Source organism: Leptinotarsa decemlineata, unplaced genomic scaffold, assembly GCF_025532065.1.
Source record: "Leptinotarsa decemlineata unplaced genomic scaffold, Ldec_3_MD MMD2_tig00026282_RagTag_RagTag, whole genome shotgun sequence".
NCBI lineage: Eukaryota > Metazoa > Arthropoda > Insecta > Coleoptera > Chrysomelidae > Leptinotarsa > Leptinotarsa decemlineata.
Window position 1 is genome coordinate 13,692,493 of NW_027412668.1, and position 23,355 is coordinate 13,715,847.

Here is a 23,355-nt window from a genome sequence, read left to right on the forward strand (position 1 = left end):
GTTTATTTGAAAAAAATATCATGTGAAATATTGTTCAATTATCAAATTTCTTCTATTGTCAGGATTCAAATTATCATCTAGAGGAAGTGGTTGATTTGGCATGCCATTAATAAGGTCTGGAATTTCTATATTTCCAGCAATACACAAATTATGTAAAATTGCACGAGCTACTGCAATGTTGCCAACAAAATCTGGAGAGTAACGTAATTTTCTTTCGGACATCAAACACCTAAAACGTCCTTTCAAAACTCCATTGCATCGTTCAATGCAATTCCTTGCTGAAGCATGTCTTGCATTATATCTTTCTTCAGGACTATTGAAGGGTGGATTCAAAATTGGGGTCATGAGCCAAGGTTGCTGAGGATAACCAGAATCTCCTAACAACCAACTATGATGATCACCTGCAGCATAACATTGCCTAAGTTCATCTTGAATTATGGAGTTTCTCCAAATAAATGAATCATGGCAAGAACCTGGATATCTCGCGTTAATATTGAGTATTCGCAAATTATAATCACAAATCTGAAATAGCTAGAATTGTAGAGAAAATTTACAATTTTTCGAAAAATACTTGCAATTTGTACATTTTTTTAATGGTACCCTTTCCGATTTAAGTAGTTGTGTTCCTCTTCTCGTGGTCTTATAATAGCTATATGAGTGCAATCTATTGCTCCTACAACTCCTGGAAATCCTGTGTGTTCCATAAATATTTCTTTTATTTGATTTTTCAACTCATTGTTTTGAGGAAATTTAATAAATCTTTCTGAAAGATGCTCAATGATTAATGAAGTTACTTCCTTGATACATTTAGTAACAGTTTGTTGAGCAATAGATAAATTGAAGGATTGTCCAATTACTCTTTGGTAACTGCCAGTTCCAAAAAAAACAAGAGCTGCAAATATTCTAATATTTGGATGTACTGCGTTATAACGTGTCGAGTGATTCATATAGGGCGATATTTCTTGAATTAAAAAATGTACCATATCCTTTTTCAATCGAAAAAGTTCTACAAATTGTTCATCAACTAATTGGAATGGATCAGAGCCAAACCTCATCGTTCTTCTCTCTAAATGAAAATTTCTCAACACCATCCTTCGCTCTTCATCAACACGTAAGTGGGGTAGCATCTTATCTTGTATATTGATAAAATATAAAACTCAAAAATCTTTCACCATTAACCTAACCTAACCTAACTTTCTTCTTCTACAAATCCTATATAAAGTATACTTTCATAAAAATAAAAAATTCCCCGGACTTTCCCGACAAGCAATTCTACATCGCAAAGCGATTTATGGGAGTGCCAAAATAGATTTCTACCATCACATTTTAGAAACGAATTGAAGCGATTCTAATTCGATAATTCTATTCATCAGAGTCCGAATGCAGGTCAGTTTCAACTCCCTACACTGTAGGTAAAAAGATTGACACCTATCAACTACTCCCCTGTCTGATGCCACGAAGTTGTATCACCAAGAGCATATGCAGGAATAAATTCAGTGAAGAATCCTGCACTGACACAGGTCGGATATAATCCAACGCCCTGTGTAGTATTAGCCAGGGGACATTAACTTACAGTTCAGGGAGTTGACACTGACCTGAACGAATTGTTTCTTTAAATCATTTGATTTATAGCCAGACTTCAAGTATGACTTAACTATATAAGTTTTCTTTTTTTATACGAGGAATTGGGCAAATTTCGAATATGCGATTGATTACCTTGTTCACAGACAGATGGGGAGATGACAAACCTGTTGTTTGTTGTCTCAGGAAAAATAAAGTATTGTATTGTATTGTATTATATTAATTTTTGGGAAACAGAGGTTTCATATCAAGATGCAAAAGTAGAAAGCCAAAAACCTTTTTTCCCAAAAAATAATTGTTGGTATTTTTGCATAAAAAAATAATAACAACTTGATTTCAATGTGTTCAGTAATTTGGACAATTACAGTATAATATAAAAACATAAGAACTTTTTGCTTTTGATGACCTGTCGGGAAGAAGGAAGGAAGATTAAACGCTTGAAGATGACCACTTGGTGATTGAAACACGTATCGAGGTTTATATAACGGTTTGGTGTTGGGATAAACTCCAGTAATATCCTATTCTGAATACTGGGTCCCTTCTCATTCTCAATACATGTTTTGAGGAATGTCTATTGTTTTCAACTTCCGCAAGTTTTCTTGCTTGAGTGAACGTAAAGATATACTGGTGAGTGCTCCTGTGTTGAAGTCCCATGAATCATTGTTTAGGATCAATGCTGAACAGATTTCATTTTCCAATAATAGTCGATCTCTAGATATTTCTATTACTCTGAAATATTATCAAATGAATTAACTCTCAAAAATAATTGAAAACTTATGTGGAATATATGATTGCGGATGTCCCCAGAAGGATTTCACCTGATCAGCGATCTGCGAAGTATCCACAACACGCAGAAGCTTTTTGAGTTAACGAGAATGTTTCTCGCAGGATCCCGCTAGTGACGTTTTAGCACTCACCAGCATTATTTTCCTATCGAGGCAGTGCTAATTGGTGGTCAGCAATATACCTCGACTCGAAGTGTGATGGACATGTCATTGTTTGGTGGATATTCGCCGCATAGTAAACCTGTAGTCGATCCTTGTAGCCCATCATCTACCACCTTGACACTGATTCTTTCAAACCGGTCGGTTGCGGGAGCTTCCTCGTCGATTTCTTGTACCACGAGTCATTGGTCTATCGAAGGGTTAGCCCTGTAGACCAAAAACCAGTATCAGATGGAGAGTAAAGTACCTCTTTCGTCTGATTTTGCACCAGTTGCTCGGGTAAGTGGTGGCGCAATTCAGTAAGGGCCTCAGATGTCGATCGGATATCCCTCTCCATCATTATTATTGTTATAATCAGATTCTTTCTCAGCTTTTGTCCTGCCAAGACTACTGCCATGACGCGGCATGTCGAGATCAGACAAGGTAACATTCCACGAAGGACTCGGTTAATAAAACCATTTTCATAGAGACGAATGAAGTCTATAGAGAACATTCCGTTACTTCATTCGTTTTTACTATCTATTTTGGAAGATATTCGTCTCACCCTCATCTAAAAACTCTACGACGAATATCATTCTACTCTAACGGGAAAGAAGAATATATCTATAACTATTTTTTGTGTCATCGGCATCAACTACATTGGTCATTAGCCTCGTATCCTGGGAAGGCATCGTTAATAACTCCTCGAGCCATCTAGAAAGCATCATGGCTATTCGCAGTCCGTCACCTATTAAATATTGCAAAGTCATATTTCAGCTTCAACTAGATACATTCTCTCAAGAAAAATATCTGATCGAGCTTGGGATCGAACTCACAACCTTCCCACCGTGAGTCGGGCGCACTACCACTGCGACAATTAATCGCTCTTAATCCGGTCAATCTAGACATTGGAAGGTACATAAATTTACAACAAGCTGCAAACGCGTGTAATTTTTCAAAACATAGTTGAAAACAAGATTTTGAAATTCCGAATGATCGCGATGCCTGTAAAAAAAATTTTCGAGGTCAAGGGTCAAAAATCTCGAAAAAAAATGATTATTCGCAATTTTCAGGAAAACAGTGAGTTTTATCATAAAATAACTTCAGATAAAAATTATAGACCATAAAATTTTCTACAAAAAATGTATCTTTTTTAGAGCCACCGTTTCTGAGATACGACGAGTCATAAAGTTGGAAACGTTGTAATCGTCATTATATGCACACGTTTCCACGCCAGTGTACTTAGCGCTTTTTTTTTAACGTGGTTTCCCCAGTAGGCCTATTCCACATGTCTGTTGTGATTCTGTCGAATTGAAAACTTGCATAATAAAATATATTAGGAAGGGTTGGAAATTATTAAGGCGATTGAAATTAAAAAATGTAAAAATGTATTCATCTTAGTCATAACCTTCAAATACTTCTTGTCGTTCTTCTTCTTGGTCTTCTTCTTCTTCTTCTTGATCTCCTTCTTCTTCTTGATGTTCATCCTAGATGTAGGTAAACTGCGTCAAGAGTGATGTATCGCATGTTTCCTCGTTGGTATCAAATGAATCCTCCACTATTGGTGATTCAGCATTAGAACATGACTGACCTTGACAATGTGTACATGCCAGAGAACACAACAGTCCAACTTTTTTACAACCACATTCAGCGCTGCATCCCTTTTTACAGTTGCAAAAAATTGTGTTCAGCATTTTTCCGGCGCAAGTGGAAGTAAATTCTGAATAGGTTCTAATGCATTGTCGACCAACTTCCAACCCCAGTCTGTTGGGTCTAGCTGATAACCAAGCCACACTTGAACTTGGTAATATACCCAGAAAAGATGTTGATGAGCAGCAACTGAGGTTGGAGGAAGACAAGCTGATTGCACCTGTTTCTTATTTTTAGTGTTTTTTACGAAACATGCATATCGATACTTATCTAAGCTGGTGGTTTTATTCGGAGCTTTGTACATAGAAAGAAGAAACTGAATCCCGTTGATGATAATTTCTTGTTGAGTCGAATTACTTTTTTTGAAAACTTCAGCACATTGAACTAAATCTTGTTTTTCAAACATTTCAAAGACTGTTGCTTTACCCCTCCTGTAAAATGCAGACGTCGTATCACAGCCAGTTATTGCGTGTAAAAATAATACATGATTTTGACTCTTTGCAAAAGTAGATAAACTTTTTGACGAAAATATTTCGGTTTGACTTTGAGCTTTTCCGGGCTTTAGAAAGAAAATAGTTTTTTCACATGGAGTTCGAACAGTAAGAAGTACGAGTAAGTATACATCTTCACTAACAACAATAGTTGTATTTCTGGACTGAATTTCATTCTACCTGATATTCTTATATTTATACTTATGTATACCAATAGAAAAATATTTTTACTGGAATTACAACTTCAGAGATGTATATACGTGGCATACTTATGCATATAATGACGATTACAACTTTTACAACTTTTTGACTCGTCGTATCTCAGAAACAGTGGCTCTAAAAAAAGTATTGAAACAGTTTTTGTAGAGAATTTTATGATCTACAATTTTTATGATAAAACTTACCGTTTTCCTGAAAATCGCGAAAAACCATTTTTGTTTGAGATTTTTGACCTTTGACCTCAAATAATTTTTTTTCCAGGCATCGCAATCATTCGGAATTTTAAAATCCTATTTTTAACTATGTTTTGAACGCATTTGCAGCTTGTTGAAAATGTATGTACCTTCACTCTTATTTTTTAGTCTAATTTGACCGGATAATCTATTACTGCTATTATTATTGATATTATTAGAGAAGATTTTTTGAAACTCAGTTTATTGTGTCTTTCATCGTTCAAACATTTCACTCATTGCTTTATTCGGAATTTCAAGAAGTTATTTCATAATTGCAGATGTTTCCAATGCAACACTACCCAGCAGGACGAGTCTGTCTTCGAAGTTCCAGTCGGCGCGCGTGTCTTTCAGCAGAGACGACACAGCCACCTTGGATATGCGTCGGAAATCGGCTGTCAGTCGATTGTGTGGAACGGGAAATTATGGTCCCGAGAGAGGAACTGATGGAACGCTTTTACTCAGGTAAATGAATATAAACGACCAGCAATAAAAGGTTTTTTCAATGTTTTTCACACTCTCGATTTATGAAAAACGAGGTTCTGCGAATAGTGTGGTTTCTGTACAAGTTTATATAAGAATCGATTGCTTCGAATTCTAAACAAAATTTAACTCAATACAGACTGTAAACTTTCATGAGGCTAATCGGCTTATCACAAAACCACACAAATCCCATTTGGCAAATGACTTTTTGCACATTCCAAATGTGACCGAGAATTGATGATGATATTTTTCTGTGAGTTACATTTTTGCATTTTCTCTGAAAAGAAAAAAAAAAGGATCTACAAAACTTATTACATGTCAACATACCATATGAATATATGTTTTATCGATAGTGTGGGGTTCCTTTCGAATTAGGAAAATATGTCAAAACTATAATAGAAGCAACTGTCTTCGTTAGCCAGATTGGCAGTTCCCTCTAGCACACATCAATCCCAGAAGGGGGGAACAAAATTTCATGAAAAAGTTTTGTTCTTGCTGGCATTATCATTGGCACACAATCATCTGGATATTTTTTGTTGATTTGTGCCGTGCCTAGAATATAGGCACGGTAGGCATGCCTTCAGAAACAATTAGCAAGAGACGAGTAATAAACTGTTCATGTGGTAGAATCGTGATTTCGGAACCAGAAATTTAAATATTTGTATATGTTTTATATATTCTCTGGTATATATCAATATTTTCTATCATGATAATGTTGAGTCGTGAATATAATTCTATGAAGAGGACTATCTGCTTATGTATAGGGATTAAAAAAATCGCTTGAATCATTAAATGTGACATTACCATTTTGAAAATCTTAAATTACAAAAATATTAGTAGGTGATGTTGATGGATGTCCTAGCCTGAAGAAGGCAATATATTGAAATTGGGGATTGATTCAGGAATATCACCTATGGGGTTATTACAGGGTACAATTCTCGGGCCAATTTTTTTCACTATATATGTTAAAGAGCTGAATTTGTTCTTAAAGAGGATTTAATTAGATTTGTGGACGATAGGGCTATTTTATCAGGGAGATAACTGCTATTTACTGAAAGAGAAAACGGAGGATGATTGGAAATACCGAAAAAGTTGATGAAATAATTGGAATCACTGGTAAAATCCAGCTATGTTGGGAATCCACCAGACTAACAGTTTTAGTTCAAATCAGCCAATTTGAAACATTAACTAATCCATAGACCAGATATTGCCGAACAGTAGACTAGTACCAATAATGCATAAAACAATCAGTCAAAGGAGTTGTGTATATTTGAGGTCCAAGATAAGAACTGTAGCCTCTGAAATTCCAATTTGGTTCCTAGTTTGTGAAAAATTCGATCACTGAAACTATAGCCGTTCACGTATCAACTTCCTTATTGCTGTCAAGTAAGTACTGCTTCCTAGCAATATTTTGAAACATTTTTTTCTTGAGAGATTTGTCATAGAAAATTCACCATGCATCAATTAATGTTATTATTTCGAAGCCTCAAACAAAAATAATGAGAGTTCGCAATCGTTCATCAATCGCAAAGTAACGAATCATTATGGTCCCCATAACCACTTTTCAGTTATGAATACAGGTATAGAAAGTCATATCAGCGACTCATCCGGAGTGAAGTGTCATTTATCAAAACTACCGTTCTGAAAAAATAATGATATCTCCAAGAAGACATTTTTTTCACATTTTTGATACAGCGAAAGGGTATATGAGTATTCACATTGATTTGACCATATACGTACTCCGTATCAATGAAGAGTAATACTATTTTCATCTATTTTCTACTCAACAACCGCAATCTATAAAAGTTGGTTGTTTTTGGCACGACAAGAAAAGCATGTCAAAAATCAAATATAAGTTTTTATCGACTTTTTTGAAAATTTTTACTTGTCAAAATCTGATAAAAATCCTGAAAAACAAAAGATGTCGATAAATAACTACAATTTGCGCCACAAAAAAGTTATTTGTTCGATATTCATAGAAGAGTGTTTTCATCATGGGAAAAGAAAGATGAAGAAATGCATGAAATCCGTGTATTTAATTCAACTCCTTGAAAAAATATGTTTTTTGGAAAATGTCAAAAAATAATGGGCTACCTTTTCATGGGCCGAATATTCTTAACGGAAAAATGCTTTTGGTGGCAGAATTTAAAGTTTGCATGTGTTTTATCAGCCCAAAAGTTGTTAGAAGTTAGGGATGGCATTTTTGAACGATTAGGTTTCACAAGTGAAATAATTCCACTATGAAATGAAGAATATTCAGTATTTTAAGAACCCATTGATGAAACTCATTTTGATGATAAATCGCGAGAGAGTGGAGCCTGAACCAACTGGATGTGATAGAGAAAAACCTTTTTGAAAAGGATTGACAATGGTTTCCGTTTGTCTGTTTCTCTGAATGCGATAAATTCAAGAAATTGAAAGGGTTATACTTTTAGGAGTGATTATTATTTGGGAAAGAAAGTTTTTTGGATTTCTACTACTTCATCTCGATACAAAAAATGTGTTACTTCTTTGCATGATTCACATATCTACGTATAGAGTCACTTTTTTTGACAAGGAGATTGCGGTTGCTCGATATTGAAGAATTTGACAATGCACTACCTAAATCTATATAGCATCAGCTCTGGCTAAAAAATGCGTACAATCTACATTAACTGGCTAGATCTGTGCCATGCTGGTAAACAGAACTGCAACTACGAGTCTTCACGACATGACCATTAGGTTCAGGGTCACCCGAGGCTGCCCTCAAGGTGAGGTACTATCTCCCCTTTTGTGGTCACTCCTGATGGATAGTCTGCTTGATGGCCTCGACAGAAGAAAAGTAGATCTGCAAGCTTATGCCAAGATGACCTTGTCATCTTGGCAACGTCCACGTCGGAAAGGGTAGCTTGTAACACCTCCAAAGCACAATGGACGTTGTTCACATTTGGTGCCCGAGGGAGCAGATGTCTGTCAACCTCAGCAAAACTGTAATAATCCCCTTCACAAGGAGGAGAAAATTTCGACGATTCAACGTCACTTTCTCCCAATGGTGGTGATGTCATTCCATTTGGAACGGAATTGAAATATCTTGGCATTATCCTTGATAAAAAACTTACCCGGAACGTTCACTTGGAAAAAGTTTTATACAAAGCCAGACTGTGGATCATTTTGAAATTCAGAAACGCATTTTTGTTAAATTCCATCAGAGAATATCAGTTGAGGAAGTTGATTTGTGACTGTGTGGTAGTTAAATTGAAAGGTTAACTTAAAATCATAAGAGGATGAAAGGTGTTACCTTAGGTACCCGTACCAATCAAACGAAAGTGTCCACAATGCTTCAAAACAACAAACTATGGGAAAGTAAGTAGGTACTGTGGAGAAGAGAAATTACTGACCTCTCAACCAAGGCATCACTTGATTTCCAATCTCTTTTCAAAATACAATCTGTTCGAGTTTGTTTTTTAGACAACTCGTCAACCAAGTATCGTTCTTTCACAAACGAAAACTTCGTAGCCTCTCCAGAATTCAAGAAACGGATTGTATTTTGCTAAGAGATTTGAAGTGGTGAGCTTGGAACCTGTTTCTCCATTAAAATAAGAATGGACCTATCCAGGCGATTTTTGTGATTCGTTTTTATTGGCTCAACCCGTATAATGCACAATCTAATACTCAGTTCGGAAAAATTTCGAATCATAGAAACATACCTCCATTATCAGACTAACTAGAAAGCTTCACCAAATGACTTTTCCTGAAAATATTCTGGATAACAAAAAAAAATTCTCAAACAAAGCAAAAGAAAATCACAATTTCCAATATGATCACGATCATCCCATTTATTATTTATAGCTTCATTTTTGTCACTGACTGTGTCGTGTTTTTTTTAGATATACATGATCGACCCATGTCTGACATAAATGATGAATATGGGTATTTATGCGCCATCAAATTGATGATCGTAGGATATTTATTGTTTCCAGAAGTGTCGGCATAAAAGCGAATACATAAAACTGTGAACGCTACCACCTATTATTTTCAATTGTAGCAGGTCTCAGGTGTACTCACGATATTCAGAACAGTAAAAACTATATTTCGTCTTGTATAGCAGTACTAAATTGTGAATAACGAGTCGGTTTCATTTACCAGTTTATCAGTATTCGTCTGCACGTAACGATTTCAGCTGTGTTACGCCAGCGACGCAAAGTACGGAAATCGCATTCAGAAAATGCCACAATTAAGTATTTTTCAGGTGCTTTTAGGTACCGAGGTCAAAAATTAGATGCTCTGTGACTTACACCGCAACTCAATACTCAAAGTTGCGTTGCTAGCATTATGTAATGCTAGCAACACAATGTAAATAATAATAAAATAATGAATGTTAAGGAAACAATATTAGGTGCTAATTAAGTGCTGAACGGTTAGGATCGTAAAATTTTCTAATTAATATACAAAAGCTTCCAATTTCGCTAAACAGATCTAAGAATCAGGTCTCTCGAAAACGAGGACGAATGCTCAAAGAGACATAAACTAAGCGTGGTAATAAAGTGCTAATTAGGTGCTTGCAAGAAATTAAGATGCAAACGACCATGAATAAGCGGAAAAAAAATTCGAGATACCTGATTTGAGAAAAAAATTAACAATATACAATGAAGTCTTGAAATGCTCGTAAACTAATACATAGGCAATCAAAATAAAGTGATAATTATTTGCTCACTAGATATTCAGAGTGAAACTAGATTCTATAATGCCTATGGGGCTCATGGACCTGAAAACCACCATGACGTATGTACTGAGTTTTTATAGTACTTTTCTCAATAAATAATGGCAAGAGAATGAAGTGCTAATTGGGTGCTCATTAGATATTTATAGTGAACCTAGATTTCATAATCGCTATGGGGCTCATGGAACTGAAAACCACCATGACTGATGTACTGAGTTCCTATAGAACGTTCCTCAATAAATAAGGGGAAGAGAATAAATTGCTAATTAGGTGCTCACTAGATATTCATAGTAAACCTAGATTCTATAATGCCTATGGGGCTCATGGTCCTGAAAACCACCATAACTGATGTAATGAGTTCCTATAGAACATTCCTCAATACCAACACCATTTGATTTAACATAAGGAGTGTGAGATATTATCTTAAACAGACTAAAGAGAAGATTTCGAATTTTAATTTTTTCACAATAATAATAGCAAATATTTATCCTCGCAGGTTTTCAGAGCTTCATACATCTTCAACTGTTAAGTCGACAAAAAAGATCAGAGCTTCTTCAATGAGAATTGAATTGCCGACAAGAACAGAAGCTTCAAGATGTCATTTTCGTAATTCAACTGAAAAAAAAAACGGAAAAAAAGTAATTATTTTTTGGGTTATTTAGAAAGAACATTATAAATTCGGTGACCTCCATAAAGAGTTGAGAAATCGAGTTTCACTTCTGAAATAATTTTTGTAACATTTAAAAAAAAATTGTAGACGGTAAGCGAAAGACTGTATTTATTGGCTCACTCCATTCATATAGAATATAGACAAACCAGTTAAAAGTCATCTTGCAAATACCCGTTAATAAAAAATATAATTAATTTAAAATAAGAAAGTTATCAAATTTTCTAATAACAATTCGTTCAGGCTAGTCTCAACTCCCTACACAGTAGGTTAATGGACTGACACCTATCAGAAAACAACTACTCCCTTGGCTAATACCACGAAGGGCGTTGGATTATATCCGACAGGTGTCAGTACAGAATTCTTCACAGAAGTTATTCCTGCATATGATGTTGGCGATACAACTGCCGCAATAGATTTTCAATTATTGGAACACATTTGCAGACCGGTTTCGGGCTGTTTGGTCACTCGTCAGTGCAAGGTAATGTATATCATCAACATAAAGTCGATGATTTCCGATAATTGAAAATCGAATTCCGTCAGAGTATCATTCCTCGAACTAAGCTGAAGCATACAACAAACAACAGGTTTGTCGTCGCCCCATCTGCCTGTGAACGAGGTGACCAACTGCATATCCGAAATTTGCCCAATTCCTTGTATAAGGAAAGAAAACTTTCACATATAGTCAGTGGGCATACTTGAAGACTGGCTATAAATCAAATTATGTAAGAACAATTCGTTCGAGCCAGTCTCAACTCTCTACACAGTAGGTTAATGAACTAACAGTCATTGTTCTTAGATAATTTTATTTATAGCCAGTCTACTAGTATGCCCACTGACTATATGTGAAAGAAAATTATGACTATCTTGTCAATTGTTTTTTGTAAAAATGAGGATCAAAACGTTGTTTTATTAAACTCTTGACATTTTCATAGGAATAGATTATTTTCAGCTTTCTCAGACGTGCACTAACGAAATGAATCGGATACCAATCCAATAAAGAACATCAAATTTTGAGCGCGAAAGTCAAGGCATTATGGAACTCAGGTGTTCCGTGAAAATCTAATGAGTACTAATTAGCACTTCATTCTCATGCCCTTATTTATTGAGAAACGTACTGTAAGAACTCAGTCCATCAGTCATAGTGATTTTCAGATCCATAAGCCTCACAGGCATTATGGAATCTAGGTTTACTATAAATATCTAGTGAGCGTCTAATTAGCACTTTATTCTCTTGCCCTTATTCATTGAGGAATGTACTATAAGAACTCAGTACATCAGTCATGGTAGTTTTCAAGAACATGAGCCCCATAGGCATTATAGAATCTAGGTTTACTATGAATATCTAGAGAGCACTCAATTAGCACTTCATTTTGATTGTCTATGTATGAGTTTACGAGAATTTCAAGACTTTTTTGTATATTGTTATTTTTTTTTCTCTGTGATAAATAATTTTATCACAGTTTTCGAAAGCACGTTATTTGGTAACATCCCGACGCCGAAGGCGGAGCGATGTTACCTAAAATAACGTGCTTGAGGAAGTTGTGATAAAATTATGAGTTATTTATCAATGTTCGAGGGATATTCGGTGAGAAAATTTTTTGCAATTCGAACAAAATTATTTATTGAACACACAGTTATTAAAGGAACAATTCGTATAATGATATTCCGTTGATCTTGCTGTATTTGCCTCGGTTACTGCATAGGTGTTTCCACGCATACTATTGATTATTTGGTTATGATGTTCCTGATCAATATTCAAATAAGGTTTTATGGAATTTCCATTATTGTGCCCAGTAATTTTCAACAATTGCTGTTCTTGAACTCCACTCTTAGCTAGTTGACTGACTGCAGTTGCTCTATTAGAGTGATTGGTTATTTTCCTCTGTTTCGTATCCAAGCCAATTGCTTCAGCAGAAGATTTCGTCCATCCGTTGATTATATTTCTACCCAGAGGCATATTGTCATACCAGTTATCGCTTCCTGTCTTCCAGTGACGATTTGGCCTTAAAAATAGTCTATTTGTCTTGATATTTGTGCCTCGTTTTGATAATAATTTAATGAATAATCTGACAGGACAAGCATTGTTATCATTATTTTGAACTAACCATTTGCTAGAGGCGCAGTTCTTTGAATCCCCTTGGCAGGTTTTACTGAAAATTGGATTATATTCTATCCTATTAGTTGGAGATCCATTGTTGTCCTTTTCGATATGAAAATAATCAACTAAGCAAGCAGCACCTTCACCACCTCTCCAAGCCAATTCCACCGCTGCTATATGATAAAATTTGCGTAGGAGTCCTATAGGGGTATTTTCATCCCAAAAGTTTATAATTTTACTCATTTCATTTGAAGTTAATGGTACTGAGCTTGTTTTGCGTTTAGTGGGATCTGTTTGTAAATTTCTTCGTGCTGCGTCGCGTGCATTCCGCGCTTGTTTGAATGCAACACTTTTAAAGGGGTCTAGCTTGATATTATACTCCTTGTAATACTTTTCTTGTAATAATTTGCTTGTTATATTCCATACGGTTTTAACAGTAGCCTCCTTAAACTCTGTGCTATCCTTTTTTTCTCATATTAATCGCCCAATCCTTGAGTATTAATGCAAGCTCTTCGAGAGTACGATTTCCATCCAATTCATATTTTCTGGCATCACAAAACTCCATAAATATTTTCCAAGTGTATTTTTTACTATTGACAGTATTTTTTGATGTATTTTCTTCAATGATTTTGTCAATTGCCGCATCATTTTGAACACCAAAGCGAGGAAGTGACATTTTCGAAATAAATTGAATTACTGAAATGTCAAACAACTTTATTGTGTTGGTTGCTTAGCAATGTCATGACATAAGTGATAACTACCCGTGAAAACTATCCATGGGTAGTTATCAGTGTAATGATGGTTTCATTGGTTATTTCGACACACATGACTAGAAATAGACAAATTTGATAGGATAATTTTTTTGGCAAAAAATTTTCAGCTATAATATCCCAAGGACATTGATAACTAACGAAATAATTTTATCACAGTTTTCGAAAGCACGTTATTTGGTAACATCCCGACGCCGAAGGCGGAGGGATGTTACCTAAAATAACGTGCTTGAGGAAGTTGTGATAAAATTATGAGTTATTTATCAATGTTCGAGGGATATTCGGTGAGAAAATTTTTTGCAATTCGAACAAAATTATTTATTGAACACACAGTTATTAAAAGAACAATTCGTATAAAGTTATTCCGTTGATCTTGCTAAATATTTTCCAAGTGTTTTTTTTACTATTGACAGTATTTTTTGGTGTATTTTCTTCAATGATTTTGTCAATTGCCGCATCATTTTGAACACCAAAGCGAGGAAGTGACATTGATCGGGATGGGTTTAACTGCCCTTTCTCGAACACGGGGGAGTTATAATCAACTTCGATACTAGTGGACTGGATTCCTTGTAGGTTGCTGGCTTTGAATAAATTGACGCTGAATCAGTTCGTTAACTAAATATATTTACAATCCTTAGCAGCTACCATCTCACAAAATCGTAGGACATACAAGTAACATTGGGCGTTGGCAAAATGCTTCTCATAAGATAGTCTGTGTTTAAATTACTTACAAAACGTTTCCTTCTTCAAGACACACTATGCACAATGTACCACTAATATATGCAAATTCACCTTCCTTTACTTATTAACTTGGAAAAAATACAAACGCCGAAATTATTCGAGCGTCGTGGATAAATTGAAAAATGAAGAGACTAAATCTCAGTAGGAGAAAGAAAAGTCAGTTAGGTTTCACTACCTCGGAGGACAATCTCGGAATGCGTTGTACCTCTCTCGGTTCTTTTTGGGAATTTTTAATGTCGACCGATAAGGGAAAGGGGCGATGTTTCTGGAATTCTGGGAATTCGTTGAAGGAACCTAAAGGTTTACAGATGTAGGAGTTGGAAAGCAATAAATGAATTGACAGAGCGCGTTCAGGGATGGATTAAGCACAATTAAAGTTGGAACTGAATAACTAATAAAGGATCAGAAGAAGCTTGTTGGAAACTGTGTTTCCAACATACATTTTCGAAATAAATTGAATTACTGAAATGTCAACCAACTTTATTGTGTTGGTTGCTTAGCAATGTCATGACATAAGTGATAACTACCCGTGAAAACTATCCATGGGTAGTTATCAGTGTAATGATGGTTTCATTGGTTATTTCGACACACATGACTAGAAATAGACAAATTTGATAGGATAATTTTTTTGACAAAAAATTTTCATCTTAATTTCTTGCAAGCACCTAATTAGCACTTTGTTACCACGCTTCATTTATACCTGATTGAGCATTGGAAGCTTTTGTTTATTAATTAGAAAAGTTTACGATCCTCGCCGTTTAGCACTTAATTAGCACCTAACCTAACCTAACCTAATAGTGTTTCCTTAACATTCATTATTTCATTATTATTTTCATTATGCGTTGCTAGCATTACATAATACTATCAACGCAACTTTGAGTATTGAGTTGCGGTGTAAGTTACAGAGCACCTAATTTTTGACTTCGGTACCTGAAAAGCACCTAAAAAATACCTAATTTTGGCATTTTGTAAATGTGATTTCCGTACTTTGCGTCGCTGGCATAACAGAGCTAACGATTTCTTTGACATTTTCCTCGATGCATGAAAATTATGAAAACGTTGTTGGAGACCAATATGAATGAACCTAAATCACTGTTGATGACAACTACTGTCAACAATAATATTTTTGACATGTAATTATAATTTTGGGACCTCAAGATATTCTGAATTCCGGAGTTTTTGAAGTTTATATTATACTTTCCTCTTCATTTAACTTCTTTGGGCATTTTCACAATCCACAACATGAAAAATATAGAAAATATTTTAATTGAAAGGGGTATATTTTTACAAATGATTCATTTTTGGGAAATACAAAAATGTTTAGTTCATGCAAAAAAGTGACTTTCAGACACAAACAAAAAAAAACCGTATCGAAACAATTACTTTCATATTTAATTTGAATTACATGGGAAAAACACTATCGCAACAACTACTTTTATGTGAGCATTGGATTAGACAAAAATCAATTTTTCAATTCAGTCTGTTCTCCAAACATTCGTTATGGTATTGAATCATTCACAGGATTGCTACACAATATAGTATCTGGAAGAGGGAAAATGTCACTTACATGGAACACTGTCATCCTCAATGGCGGACATACAATGTTTCGAAATAAGACACTTGTCTCATTACCTCTTCAGCACCAATCTGGATAGCATTACAAAATGAAGCACTCAATTCATTCATAACATTGCGACTCCATTTCTAGAATGAGTTGAATGGCACTACGTAATGATTAATAAGCCTCATTTGAGTTGATGCCATAGAGTCGTAGTGTTATGAATGAATTCAATGTTCATATAAAAGAAGGTATTTCAGAAGTATTTTCCTTTTCGTGTGATTCAATTTTTATATGAAAATAAACTCTGTTCATCCAAGCAACGTAGTGCTGCAAAACATTACCCAGAGAAGGCTGATTGTACAGAGTCGCACTAAAGAACGACCGAATTTTTCATTATAATATGCGGCTAGGTATAGGAACCAAAATAATTTTGTGTATGTAACATAAAACGAACTACAAAAAACTAGGGTTATGTCATTTCAGCAGGACAAACAGATAAACAGTTCTTGATTTCAAAATGGCGTTTTATCATATGAATTAAAATAGTAATAATAGAATAATAAATCATTCTGTCATTTTGGACCCAATTATTCGGTTTATAAAGAAGCTACTGAAAGAATCATCATTAAGATTGATTATCAACTAAATTATTCATTAGATGCACTAATTTTAACATTTCCATTTCTACTTTATTTTTCACATGCCCTACGCAATTATTTCATTTTTCAGCGGTAATAGATGGAATAGCTTCAACAAAAATTTTTAAAAATCACAAAATTCAAAAGTAGTGTTTTTTTGACAACATAGTTTTTTATGTTCACCTAAATGGGCTCTATTGAGTTGAACTCGCAGTGTTGAGGAGGAAGAAGTTATACTATTCTGTTATGTGCTTTAGCAATTTCGTCAACAATGCATTTATTATATTTGGTGTTATCGTCGAATGGTATACTTTTTAAACGCATCCAGTCTTGGATTACAGCTTTTTTGTGACTAAACAATTACTATGAAACTATGTTCCTTAACCAATTCTCTGAAGAAATGCCATTTCCTCATGTTAGTCGCCCGTTTTTTTTACTTGAAGGCCTACAAGTTATCGGGGACAAAATTGGTTTCACGTCTTATGTGACATACTATCAACCTTTTTTTGTGCCTGAAAAGTATTCATTTTGTTATAGTTGAAACTAGAAAAGCATTTCTTTCCATACGAATGACATCACATAAAAATAACAAGTTATCTTGTTCACAAACATACGCGGTTTCTTGAGAGTATAATGAGGTGATTGTTATCTGGAGGGAACCAGTTGAGAGGCCATCTAAACAGGCTTGTCTTGAAGAAGTCATTGACTTATCAACTCAAATTTAGAACTTACCCAGTATTTACCCACGTTTCATCCAGGTGATACATTTTTCTATTCTCTTTTCTGAAGGCACTTGTTTTTATTAAATATTGTCGTCTCCAAAATACTATTTCTGGTTTCTCGAGCACCAAACTATCTGTACCCTTTTTTTTATTTAAAACTTATTTTTTTAATAACTCGTGAAATATCAACCTTGTGAAATTTGGTAGATCAGGAACATTGTTTACGAATTTTAGAACTTAATCTATAGTTGGCATTTCATTTCTAAAAAAACTGATGTGCTTTCCTTCTAATAGCGTTCAAATCAAAATGGTCTAATTTATCAATAGTTTTTTTTTCGTGAGGGATTTGGTTTTGGAGCCGGAAAAGAATGCTTTCGTTTATGTTCTCTCATATTGATATTCCAGCAATGTTTTCTATTTTTTCACGTTTTCATCAACGGACAATAGAGGATTTGTTTCGACTTAATTTTTGTAAATGTTCATGATTACTTCTTTTAATTGATAATAACGTGCAGTTTTTTTAGTCTTTTTTGAGTTGAGTTTAGGGACACAAATACGCAGACATTAGACATTTCGAAAATTTCATACTTCAGAATACCGTATATGTACACACCATACGCGTTAAAACATAACTGACCACTCCGACACTCTGCGATATATCTGAAACAATGAATTTCGCCAGCCAATTGCAGTTAAATCTGATTGGCCAGCGTGATGAGGCTTGTTTATTTCACCCAATAGATAAATTTGTAAATTCTGATCCAATTTGAAATGTCTGACAATATTCAGAAGATTTTATTGTCTTTTATATCCCTTTATATGCTTTATATGTGTAAACTTTTGTTCTCAGAGTTCCAGCCCCACACGTGGTTGCTGCAAGAGCTTACAGAATATCCAGTCCTGGAAGTAGTACAACTGCTTTGTTTAGAATAGGGAAATTGCTGAATCAAGGGGGTTCAAAGAGCCAAATGGTTGTGGACGATTCTAACGTCTCACGGAGACTAAGTTGGGAGAGGTGAGTATAATAGAGCGTGGATTACGGGTGATTGTTTTGTTAAATATCCCTTTTGCTCAGGAAAATACCACGAGAAATACCATTAAAATATTCCAACAATAAAGAAATAGTGATTTAATAATTAAATGAATATCTACGAATGAGATGAAGATGAAATGAAACATATACGTTGATACACCCTAACAAACAGGGATTTATGTCTGATATATATTGTAAAAAAATAATGTTTAGAAAATTCACTGTCTGGTATCCTACTTTTCCTTTTTTTTTGGGCGAAAATTCTTCAACTTCAATTATTTGGATAAATATAAACTTCTATCTGATAGGCAGTACGGTTTCAAAGAGGGCAAGTCAGCGGAAGATGCCATTATTGAGCTGACAAATCATATTTATGGAGCCTTAGATGAAAGTAGGCCATGTCTTGTCATTTTCGTCGACCTTGCAAATGCTTTTGATACCGTAAGCCACACCATTTTAATATCTACACTGAAAAAAATTTGGATAAGAGACAATTGTCTACTGTTATTCAAAAACTGCCTTGAGAATCGAACACAATGTGTCAGAATAAATGAAACACAGTGATTTCAAAAGAATTGAATATGGTGTGCCCCAGGGTACCGTGCTGGGGCCGATACTATTTTCAATATACATAAATAACTTATTTTCCATTCAGAGCAAAGGAAAAATAATCAGCTTTGCAGATGATACCGCAATATTGTATAAGGGCGAGTCATGGCCTACTTTGAAACAAGATGTAGAATCAGATTTTTCCCTATCAACAGATAAAACTCATTTCTTACCTTTTTCTAATTACAAAACAACAATCCCCGAATTTGATTCTCTGTCTCTAGAAAAAAATACACGAATAATGTCAGCAAATATAATAAAATATCTTGGAATAGTTATAGATGTACATCTGAAATGGAACCATCACATCAACTTCCTCCTGAAAAAACTTCGATTTGTTCTTTATACATTCCGACAGTTGAATGATATTCTTGACCTGAAACAAAAGAAGATAATTCATCACAGTCTTGTGGAAGGTCACATCACTTATGGACTACTCGGATGTGGAGGTATATCTAAAAGTCACATCCATTCTCTTGAAGTCATTCAGGAACGATTTCTAAAATTGATGCTATCTAAGAGCTTGAGATATCCAAGTGATACACTTTATAAAGAATCGGGATTACTAGATGTAAGATAATTGTATTACAAAAACTGTAACATAGGACAACATAAACACAAGAATCAGTTAGAGACACTTACCCCTTACGATACTAGGCATCGTGAACAGTTCCAATGTCCTCGTATGCATAAATCGGTGGGCCAGAAATGTCATCAATACTTGGGTCCAAAACTATACAACCGCTTATCTTCGAATATTCAACAGATACGTAATATCAACTAATTCAAGAGTAAACTAGTCAGATTTATAAAGAACTTAACTGAGAGAGTGTTCATAATTTAATTTGATCCAATAACACAAGACAAAAGATAAACAGTTTTAAAACACGAAATTTGAACATCGCACTACCAATATATGAACTTGGCCCTTTCTGTATTCTACTCATTACATGCATATTATTGTTTTTTATATATTTCATATTATTAATTTAGTCAATATTTGTATCTCCCTAGTTTATCAATATATCTCCCTACTTTATCAATAGTTTATCAATGTGTAAAACTTCAATATTTCTTATATTCACAAACAAGTATGAACTTCCGTGATCTGTCTGTATGTGGTTGTTTGTTTTAAAAATTTTTTTTGTGTAACCTTTGATTTTGTCTATCAATGCGGGAATGTATGACATTGATATTTTATTATTTTTATTATTATTGGTGAGTTTTAGAATAACTGAAATCTCAGGGAATGAATGTTATGTTTACTGAGATTTCAAACCGATTGTGTTATTCAATTGAACTGGATTGTGAAAATTTAAATTTTGTGTTATGTGCTACTTATATAAAAGATTTTTGTAAAATTATTTTTATCATTTCTAGAGGCTATGTCACGCACAAGGAGCAATCTTGCGACTGTCTCTTCAGTGATGCCATAGTTTATTGTTCATTTATTCAGCTCTCAAGCACTACTCATATAATTGTTCTATTTTGTTATTGTTCTGTAATTTACACACATACAGGGTTTTACCTTCAGTGGAAGTATCCGTTTATTCATCAAGGTATATTGTACTTCATATACTTCATTTTATATTTATGTATTATGATTTGCTGATGAATAAATTATGATTGTTATATGCCATTTCCATTTCGAAACGAGAACGTCAAAATGACTCTATTAAGGTGATGTTTCAATTACAGATTCATGTATAAAATTTGTTCAATACATTACACCGCATCAGCTGCAAACTTAGGATAAATGAAAGCAAAGAACTTCACAATAAGAGAGTTAGGGATGAACTGCTCGCCATTCCAAACGGGTCTACATCCTTCTGAACGGAACTCGAAACTGTTAATCAGAACATTACAAAATCGACAATTCCACCAGTAACACAAACGGATGGTTCAATTGCAACAACAGCCGTAGAAAAAGCAAATCTACTAGCTGAACAATTTGCGTCCCACTCCACAGTCGATTTTCTGGAAAGGACACCACCCACTACTCCCACACTAGAATTCACAATACCGGAAATTACTTTTCGACAGCGTCTAGTCAGGCGTTATTTCTTCTTCTTGGGAAATTATTCGCGTTCAGCCTATCCCCGAAAAGGGCCAGAAAAATCTTCCAAATAACTATAGACCTGTCCCTTTGCCATCAGTGATATCAAAAATCATGAAGAAAGGCGTAAACCACCATATCCTCAAATTTATGGAAGACTTCAACATCTTCAGCGATCATCAGACTGGCTTTCGGAAACAACAGCCTTTAACAAACGACCTTATGTCATGTGTCACCCATATTAGGAATAATGCAATCGAGAAACATGAAGAATCAAGAGCTGTTGCGCTTGATATTTCTAAGGCCTTTGATCGTGTGTGGCATGAGAATTTGCTGGCCAAACTTCGATGCTATGGCTTGTCGGATCATTTTTGTGTATGGCTCTTCAGCTTCATGAAAGAACGTTTCCTGCAAGTGACCGTCGATGGATATCTCTCGAATACTTTCACCATAAACGCTGGTATTGCCCAGGGATCCATAGTGTCTCCAACCTTCTTTTTATTGTATGTCAACGACTTATTGAGAAAAAACAAGAATCCAATATATTGCTTTGCTGACGACAAGAGACTTGTTTCGTCACTCCATTTGGATTCCGAATCAGAAAACTGAATACACCTCAGCAACCTTCAATACTTTATGAAGCTCACATCAGACCTTTTTTGGAGTATTATTTTCGTGTATGGAGCTCTGCCACCAAACATACCTTGAATTTGTTGGATTCCATCCAGAAGAGAGCCATCCGCCTGATTGGAGACGCGACACGACCCCCCTAGTAAAAAAGTATATTATGCGACCCCCCGACCCTTTTTTTATATATGTTATTATTTTATATTACAAATATTCAGTCCATACAACATTTTGATGCGTTTAAATAATTGGGATACAAATACATAATAAAGTACGGCCGATGCCGGCTGTCCGGTCGAGAAACGGGACGTAACGAGCGCTGCCGGGGGCGTCGCGGGTATGAAGGAAGTGACACGCGTGATTTTCAACAGTTCAGTTGTTTAGCAAGCTCAAATCATTGTTTTCCGTTTTTCACATATTTAGTTGAAGTGATTTGTAATAATTGAAAAAGGATAAATTCCAGAAAAGACCAAGAGAACCGTCAACTTTTAGCCGGAGTGGTGGATCAAAACCAAAAAAAATCGTCTTTATGATGACAATTATTTGAAATTCGTGTTTACTGTGATAAACCGCAGTGCGTTATTTGCTTGGACACCTTTTCAAGAGAAAGGCATGAAGTCATCAGCCATCAACACAAAACATCCAAATGAAAAAGATAAACCCGTGGAATTTTTTGAGAGAAAATTAAAAGCTCTTCAGCATCAAAAAACTGATATAGTACAATTGTCCAACCTAAATGGAAAAGAGTTCCTTACTACTTATCGAGAAGCATTTCGTGTGGCTAAAACAGGAAAACCCCATACAATTGTCGAAAGGTTGAGTTTACTGGCAGCTTTAGATATAGCAGAAATTATGTTTGTCAAACAAGAAGTAGAAAAGCTCAAAAGTACACCTCTCTCAGACAATACCACTCAACGCAGGATAAGCGATATGGCGACTGACGTTGGAGACCAAGTCATAGAGAAAATAAAAGAAAGTACTTTTGTGTCCTTGCAATTTGACTTGCCCTTTACGGATATTGCGGGTTGTGCGCAGTTTGTCGCTTTAGTGCGTTTTGAATCCAATGAAAAATTAATGGAAAAAATACTATTTTGCAAAGCCCTTCCCTCAAACAGTACAGGTCAGTGCTTGCATAACATGATCCTTGAAGCTACGCAAGATATGAATATCGATTGGGAAGAAAAATGCATTATTGCTATTTGTGGTGATGGAGCAAAAGCTATGACTGGTGCAAAAAAGTGGATTTATTGCTAGATTGAAAGAACAAATGCCGAACGCTTCTTGGATGCATTGCTTTGTTCATCGCCAAGCTCTTGCGGCCAAAACCTTGCCACAGGAATACAGTCAAGTTCTAATTATTATTATAAAAATTGTAAATTCAATTAAAGGAAAAGCGTTGCATCATTTTTGAAGACATAAAGGCACTCCACCAAAATTTACTTAACCATACAGAGGTTAGGTGGTTGTAGTATTGACCATCCGAGTTATGGTACTCCAAGCTGAACATTTAATATATTTACAGCAGACCAAGTCGGAATACTCTGAATTTATTTG

At 35.1% G+C, this 23,355-nt stretch overlaps 1 protein-coding gene across 1 annotated transcript in view; it reads left to right on the forward strand.

The window, feature by feature from the left end:
• Positions 1-23,355, forward strand: part of LOC111507545 (uncharacterized) — a 490,644-nt gene that overhangs the window by 377,234 nt on the left and 90,055 nt on the right. The window contains exons 4-5 of the mRNA XM_074179853.1: positions 5,376-5,559; positions 18,327-18,491. Coding sequence (XP_074035954.1) covers positions 5,376-5,559; positions 18,327-18,491 — 349 coding nt within the window. The remainder of the gene's footprint in view (positions 1-5,375; positions 5,560-18,326; positions 18,492-23,355) is intronic.